General features: G+C 46.2%; 1 protein-coding gene across 1 annotated transcript in view; it reads right to left on the bottom strand.

Annotated features, from left to right (window-relative positions):
* The window catches only part of ANKRD33B (ankyrin repeat domain 33B), an 87355-nt gene extending 80912 nt beyond the window's left edge, over positions 1-6443 (bottom strand). The window contains exon 1 of the mRNA XM_034761538.1: positions 5853-6443. Within this exon, the coding sequence (XP_034617429.1) occupies positions 5853-6272 (420 nt within the window). The 5' untranslated portion in view covers positions 6273-6443. The remainder of the gene's footprint in view (positions 1-5852) is intronic.
* Positions 6444-8473: the final 2030 nt, after the last annotated feature.

Below are 8473 nucleotides of genomic sequence, written 5' to 3'. Positions count from 1 at the left end.
ATATATATATGTCTATGGCAAAACTCCTAATTGACTTCAGTGGGACAAGGATTTCATCCAGAATGCCTTATATAGGTGGCATATATATATGGAAGACCTGAGGTTAGAAGTTTTGGCGAGTGAGGCTAAGTCCTCTGGGATCGTCAGCCAGCATTGGTACATTATATAGGATCACAGTGGATTTCTAAATGGTTATGTCTCAGGCTCAGCAGGAGAGAGGAAAAGATAAGTACTATATAGTGCTGTTTGTACTCTGCATAAAGAGGATAGCAGAACGGTGAGGTGGGTGAATCTTTGGGGAACTTATGCAGGCAATGACTGCAAAACTGCTGTCTCAGCTACAGTGGGAATGTGGCAAGGGATATATTTGGGCTGCATCTGATAGCTATCAGGCTGGATGCTGCTGAGTCTGGCTCACAGCAGGAAGTTGAGAAAAGGCTGCACCTTTGGTAGGTGGCTCCTAGCCAGACAGCATACAGTTCATAGATTATTAGGTAGGCTATGGAGAAGTGTAAGGATGCACACTCACCACCAGTTCATCTCTTTGTATCACTGTGTGATGTTGCAGGTGTTTTCAGCTCCGTTGCCCCTTGCAGACCAGCTGCAAGAATTGCCTAGTCCAAATCCTTTTGGGCTGAAGCACAGGGTTTCAAGCTTAATGTACTTAGATTTCCAGAAAGCCTTTGACAAGGTCCCTCAAAGGCTCTTATGTAAATTAAGTTGTCATGGGATAAGAGGGAAGATCCTTTCATGGATTGAGAACTGGTTAAAAGACAGGGAACAAAGGGTAGGAATAAATGGTAAATTTTCAGAATTGAGAGGGGTAACTAGTGGTGTTCCCCAAGGGTCAGTCCTAGGACCGATCCTATTCAACTTATTCATAATGATCTAGAGAAAGGGGTAAACAGTGAGGTGGCAAAGTTTGCAGACAATACTAAGCTGCTCAAGATAGTTAAGACCAAAGCATACTGTGAAGAACTTCAAAAAGATCTCACAAAACTAAGTGATTGGGCAACAACTAAGTGATTGGATAAATGTAAAGTAATGCACATTGGAAAAAATAACCCCAACTATACATACAGTATGATCGGGGCTAATTTAGCTACAACTAATCAGGAAAGAGACCTTGGAGTCATTGTGGATAGTTCTCTGAAGACATCCACACAGTGTGCAGCAGCAGTCAAAAAAGCAAACAGGATGTTAGGAATCAATCAAAAAGGGATAGAGAATAAGATGGAAAAGATCTTATTGCCCTTATGTAATTCCATGGTACACCCACATCTTAAATACTGCATACAGATGTGGTCTCCTCTCCTCAAAAACGATATACTGGCATTAGAAAAGGTTCAGAGAAGGGCAACTAAAATGATTAGGGGTTTGGAATGGGTCCCATATGAGGACAGATTAAAGAGGCTAGGACTTTTCAGCTTGGAAAAGAGGAGACTAAGGGGGGATATGATAGAGGTATATAAAATCATGAGTGGTGTGGAGAAAGTGAATAAGGAAAAGTTATTTACTTGTTCCCATAAGAACTAGGGGCCACCAGATGAAATTAATGGGCAGCAGGTTTAAAATAAATAAAAGGAAGTTCTTCTTCACACAGCGCACAGTCAACCTGTGGAACTCCTTGACTGAGGAAGTTGTGAAGGCTAGGACTATAACAGGGTTTAAAAGAGAACTAGATAAATTCAGGGAGGTTAAGTCCATTAATGGCTATTAGCCAGGATGGGTAAGGAATGGTGTCTCTAGCCTCTGTTTGTCAGAGGGTGGAGATGGATGGCAGGAAAGAGATCACTCGATCATTACCTGTTAGGTTCACTCTCTCTGGGACAGCTGGCATTGGTCACTGTCGGTAGACAGGATACTGGGCTGGGTGGAACTTTGGCCTGACCCAGTATGGCCATTTTTATGTTCTTATGTTAATGATAGCACGGGGTGGGGAGGGGCGGAGAGGAAAGACAGACTTGACAGCCCGAGCTCAGCCCAAGCCACAACCTCAAAGCAAGATCTACTATTTTTAATGCGAGTCTTACTAACACAAGTCTGTGTAGCCAGGCTAGGAGGCTTGCATCCAGATGCGGAGTGGACATATCCCAAGGTTCTCTGGCACGTCAACCCTTCATAGGAAGCAGCCTTCCTGTCTACTCCCTGTGGCTTCTTTCCCTGATGAACTCTCTCAGCCTATTTATAAGGCCTAGGTGTCTGAGTTATCATCTGATTCTTCCTTGTTCCCCCCTTCTCTGTCTGCCAAGTAACTACCTAATTACTGCCCAGGTGAAGTGAATATGACTAACTGGGCCTTTAAGCCCTTCTTGTCCCCCCTCACAGGAAAGCATGTGCTTCATAAAGGAAATATATGAAAAGAGTGGTGGAGGGATATAAGACTGTCTCTGGAACATAGAATTCAAGGACATGGGAAGGGAAGGGAAGGGAAGGGAAAGAATTAAGTTTATTTGTGGACATTAACTTAGAATTTGCAGACTTTTGTTTCTTCATAAATTTAAACTTAACTCAGAATTGCTTTTGTTTCAAGGCTAAGATTTTGCAAAATAGATGCTCACATTTATGCTCTCAAGTGGGTATTTAAGAACTCATCTTTAAAAATTTTGGTCTGTTTTTCTTTATAAAAGAAATTTTTATAACTACAATATTCCAATGAGGATTTTAATCAAAGCAATTGATATGTTGTAACAATCATAACTGAATCTTCAGAAGGTGTTTTGTTTATGATTTTTCATGGTCTATTTAAGGAAAGTATTTTTTAAAAATTATGAAAATAAAAATACTTTAGACTTATCTTCTGACTCTATCAGTATAACTATAATTATACGGTAAAGATATTTATGCTGTTCAATGAAACACAAGTAAGCATGGTTCTGGAATCAAATACTATTCTGGTGAAATAGCATGGTCTCCTTGAAACTAGTTGTCAGTCACAGATGCTTAGAAACCATGAGCACAAGTGGAGTTTATAAACTTGTCCAGACCCTTCACTTTACTGGGGAGTTAAGTTTAAAAACAAGTTTTGTCCATGAGTAACCTATTTATAAATGCCACATGTGTTGATGGAGTGTCTGTATAAACTCCATAGACAGGATATTATAAGCTCTGTAGCAATGTCTCCTGCAATATGTGCTTCAGAGCTCACTTATAGTCTCATCTTGGCCCCTGAGTCAGACCCTCCCTTTCCCTTCTGATGCTCAAAACTCTCACCCCACTAAATCTCTTCTCATGTGCAAGAGCCTCTCCCTTCCAAAACAGAGTTCATGGAGTTTACAATACCAAGGAGTTTATATCTATAGCAACAGTTCCCAAACTGTGGGTCGGGACCCCAAAGTGGGTCACAACTCCATTTTAATGGGGTCACCTGGACTTGCGTTAGACTGGCTGGGACCCAGGACCCAAGCCCCACTGCCTGGGCTCAGACTTTGGCTTCAGCCCAGGGTGGCGGAGCTCAGGTTACAGGCCCGATGCCTGGGGATGAAGCCCTGGGGCTTTGACTTTGGCCCCCCACCTGGAGCAGCAGGGCTCGGGTGGGTTCATGCTTCAGTTCCCCCTCCTGGGGTCGTGTAGTAATTTTTGTTGTCAGAAGGGGGTCGCAGTGCAATGAAGTTTGACAACCCTGGATCTATCGGCTTCCATGAGAGTTTATAATGGTCATGGGGCGGGGAACCATGTGACTAAAGATTTGTGAATTCCAAAAGACTAAAACTGCACTAGTTTTCAATTGGGATAAATAAGTAAAAACAATTTTGAAGTCTTGAGGTCAAAGTAGGTCAAACAGTGAAAAGCCACTAATTTTATCAGAACTTGAAAATCAGTTGCCTTATTATACTCAGGATAATTCTGAAAGAAAGCTAGTCTGATCTCCTAAGGATGGACAATTTCAAGCTGAAAAAATTGGGGGAGATTTTCTTTCTGTGTGCAAAAATGAGGTGGAGAGTGTCAAATTGGGCTTTTAATTGGAACTGTCAATCTTAATTCTGGAGTTACTGCTGTGAATCTTCACAGTGCAGCACATCTGAGCCTATTACATATTAGCTGGAAAAAATTACAAGCCCTCTCATCTGCTTTAGTGAAAGAAATCTATCCCACCAATTAAGCAAACTGAGTGCCTGACCAATCAAAACTGTTGAAACCAGAATACATATAGATGTATATGAAATCAGAAAAAAAATACTCCTAGATGCTCAGTTTTTAGCATAGAAACTCATTAAACCTTGTTTGACATTTTCAAAGCTGAGAGAATGCTTATATTTTACTACAAATAAATAGTATTGTAAAGAAAGAGAGGAAATTATTAACCTTGATCAATAATGAGAAATGTAAAGTATCCCGGGACAGGGGTGGGGCAGGAGAGCTGCTGGTTTACTTCTGGCAAATAAAAATAATTAGTAATGAAGTCATTCCTTCTACAAATCTGTTTGAACAAGAAACCTACTAAAAACAAAACTGAGAAGATGAGCTTGGGAAATTACCTTGTGTTTCAAACTTTCATGAGTAAAACATTTATTTTAGTGAGGAAACTTGACCACCATCCCTCCTCTCTTTTAAATGGACCCCTATTTGTCAAAGGGGGATGGAAAGTTATGTCAGTCAGTGTGTGTGTTAAGGTCTATGTTTTTTTTCCTTCATTCTTGTGCATAAGGGTACTACTTGGTCTGTATCCCTACCCCATCTAGGAATGTGGATGCATGTTTCTCCCTAAAACCCCTACAAAGCAAGTGATACCATCATGCCTCCATTTCCTACTTCCAGCATATTCAGGTGTATGTTCTCTGAGTGAGCAAGCAAGTGGGGGGGGGGTCATGTCTGGGTGTTACAGAAGCTGGGTAAGTTTCAGAATGTGAGGAAAGAGCATATAGGAGAGTCAGGTGTGGGGACAGGCATAAGGGCTAGGGTGTGTGATAGAAGCATGCATTTGTATGGGGAGACAGAGGATGAATTCAGGTGTGTTTGAATGGCAGAGTCAGTAGTGTGGGAGGCAAAGGATGGCTTTAGAGATATATGGAAAGTGTGTGAGTGGAGCCAAGAGCGTATAAAGAATACAGGAGCCAAACTCAAAAGTATTTCAAAATTACTGGGTGTCTTGGGAGTTGTTGGAAGACAGGAGAGGACAGAAGAGACCAGTGTGGTGTGTATGTTTAGGAAGCATAATAAAGGGAATTTTAGGGGTGTTGGTTGTACACATTGGGGTTTGGAAGGCATATTTGAGGAGAGAGAGTCTGGGTGTGTGTTGAGAGTGTTGCATTAGTGCTGATAGAATGGAGTCCAAAGAGGATGTACAGAGTCAGATTAAGGTACAGGCAATATATGTCTACACCGGAAAGTCCCCAAATCCTGGAGTCATGATTACATCACAATCTCAGCTATTATTTTTTTAAAACATCCTAGCCCTTGTGGGTGCAAAGAGAAGCTTCAGAATGTGACTGGAGCGTGAACAATTAAGTGATGTCTGCCTGAGTCTGCAGAGAGCCTGGGAAAAGAATAGCTCAGATGCTACAGAGATGGGCATGGTATAAAATCTGCATAGGGTCAGGATGCATTCAGACTGTGTTGGGCAGGAGACTGGGGGATAGCTGAAGAGAGGGTTAGAGAGTGTGTATGAGGTGGAAGCTGAGCAGGATAGTGCAGTGGGGTCTGATGCATGTGAAGGTGGAAAAATTCTGGTGTGACTGTGAGTGGGTGAAGCGAGGGGAGTGAGACATGGCAAGGAGGGGACCTGTATGAATGGGTGGTACCCAGGGGCAGTGGTGGGACAAGGCTTGGGCTGTGTGCAGGGCTGGGGACTGAGCAAGAGGCTGCAGGGCGCAGGGGAGATATGGGCTGCAGCCCGGCCACGCTTGGCTCACCCGGTTGTTGCGGTCGGTCTCCCGCACCTCCTCCTCCTCGGGCCCCTGGCGCATCAGCGCTCTCAGCACCACGGCGTTGTTGGTGCAGCAGGCTCGGAAGAGGCTCAGCGGCTCGGGGCTGCTGACATCCGACTCACCCAGGGACCAGCTCTCCTCCTCATCCTCCTCAGCACAAGGTGGGTAGAAGGAATCATCCGAGGCGATGCTGCAGGTGTCGGGCAGCTCAGAGAAATCCTCATACTCCTCATAGTCTTCCTCCTCCACTGCTGCCACCACCTGCTCCTGCTGCTCCCCCTCCAGGCCCTGCACATCTTTCTCCCCACCTGAGTTGGGCCAGACCTGCTGCTGCTCCCCCTTCAGACTCCCCCCAGGGCCATGTGACTCCCCAGCTCCTGTCCCATCCCCAGACAACAGCACCATGATCACTGCACCTGGGAGTTGGGAGAGGTGCTTGGGGTGGGGGGGGGCAGAATCACCCCTCCCAAGGGGGGACACTGACACAGCTACTGTTCCCAGTCCCCACACAGGGAAGGGGGCACCCCAATGTACAGATACCCCCCACCCACGGGGACCCCCACAACTCACCCACTGAAGCTTCCACAGTTACCTGTCCCCCCACCCCTCATCCAATGAGACCCCCCACAGGTACCCTTCCCCCACGCCCCTGACCCAGTGAGACCGCCCCCAGGTACCCCTCCCCCACACCTCATCCACAGAGACCCCCCCCAGCTACCCCCCACGCACACACCCCTCGCCTACTGAGAGGCCCCCATGGATACACACACACCCCTCACTAAGCTCCACCCCCAATACATCCACTAAGCCCCACCCCCTCTCTCTCCACAGCACCCCCAGTCAGAGCCGCGCTCACTCACACCCTGAGCCCTCCTCCGCCCCCCACAATTCAGCCCGCGAGCCCCTGAGAGCAGCGGCCCGGCTCCCTCCGGCCTGTCTGCCAAACACGTGTAGGGGCGGGGAGGGCAGTGTCGATGCAAATGCCGGGGGGATTTTTCTCTCCACTTTTAAGCCATCTCGGCAGAAAGCCCCGCGTTCCTGGAGCTCCCGGCTTTGCACGCGGCGGCGGGGGGGTTAAGTGAGTTGTCCCGTCCCGGGCGCAGGAGTCCTCGGGGCCGCGGGCGGTGTTTGGGAAGGGCGGCAACTCCAGCTGCTCCCGGGAAGGCTGGGACGAGCCCCGGAGACGCCCGCCGCCGCAGCCTCTGGCCGGGGAGGCTCCGCGCTAGGAAGCGCCGCCTCCCTGAAATCACCGCGCGTCTCCTGCTCTCACATTTCCAGCGAGAGGGGCCGGTGGGAAATCCCCCCTTCGCAGCCTGACAGCCACGCGTCTCTGTCCCAGACCCAGTGCTCCCCCGGCCCCAAAGCGAAACAGCCCCGCTGGGTTTTCCCGCCGCACACGGCTACATACAAGCCTCCGCCGGCAGTACAAAAATCCCCGGCAGCTGTAGTTTTGTTCGGCTGATCCGAAACTCCGAGCCCATCTTAGCTCTGCTTCTGGGATGCAGGAGCCATGACAACTCTTGCTGCACACACCTACTTCTGTCCGCCTGCCTCTGCGGCTGTCATCCCAGCCAGGTATGAAAGGAGAGCCCCAAACAAACCCCAACCACCCGCCTTCAGCTGGGTAGGGAAAGGCTGCGAGGAGGCACGGAGCAGCTGACAGGAAGAGAAAGAGACATGTAGAAAAGTCCTGGCCCATAATCCGATCAGCATCTCTTTGAGAAGATTGAAGCTGCAGCTTAGCATGTTGACATCAGGGACACATTTTAAAAGCGATTTAGCCAGGGGACATGCAGCTGTCAATGGTGCTTTTTACACACCACACGACGAAATTGCAATTGACAGGTGAGTCATTTGAATTTCAGAGAACACCTTCAACTTCTTCACCTCCTGTGCTGCTCATTTGTTCATCTCCATTAAGTAATTTGTTTACAGTTCTGATTTTATTAACATTGGACAAAAAGTTGATTGCCAATCAGTGGTATATAGAGTGTGTGTCTCTGCAGTTTAGGTAGCCGGGGAGGTGAGGAAGGCTAGAGCAAACTGTTTAGTACAAATCCTAAATTTCTAAAAGCCATGATTTAAGTAAACTTTGTGAAACCTTTCGGGAACTAATATAACTTAAGTAGAATCCTGACTAACCTTTACTTAATATTTAAAAAAAATATTGTGTTAAATAATTAGACTTAGAAAAAAAATATGCTCAATCAGGATTCTTAGAAAACTTCATTTTCAGATAGGAATTCATTAAATGATGAACCAATCACAACGATGTACCAAAGGTAGAGATAACACACATAAATTCTGGGTGATATCAGTTCTGATTGTGTGGACACCTCTCTATCTATCAGTCCCTTTAATGATCATATTCTGCTATCTGTACTTACCTGTGGAATACCAGTCTCCATAAGTAGTCCCACTGAAATCAATAGGACTACATGCTGATTAAGGTACTACATAACAAGTAAGGGTAGCAAAATCTAGCCCTAAATAACTAGAGTTATATTGTTTCTCTTATTATTGAAAGCACTTCAAATATCAGCTAGAAAGCAAGGGCTAATGTATGTGTATATATATTGAATTCTCAGAGCTGTCTTGTCAGAGTT

This window comes from Trachemys scripta, chromosome 2, assembly GCF_013100865.1.
Source record: "Trachemys scripta elegans isolate TJP31775 chromosome 2, CAS_Tse_1.0, whole genome shotgun sequence".
NCBI lineage: Eukaryota > Metazoa > Chordata > Testudines > Emydidae > Trachemys > Trachemys scripta.
Note: the sequence above shows the minus strand (reverse complement) of the source record. Positions and strands in the feature narration are given on the sequence as shown.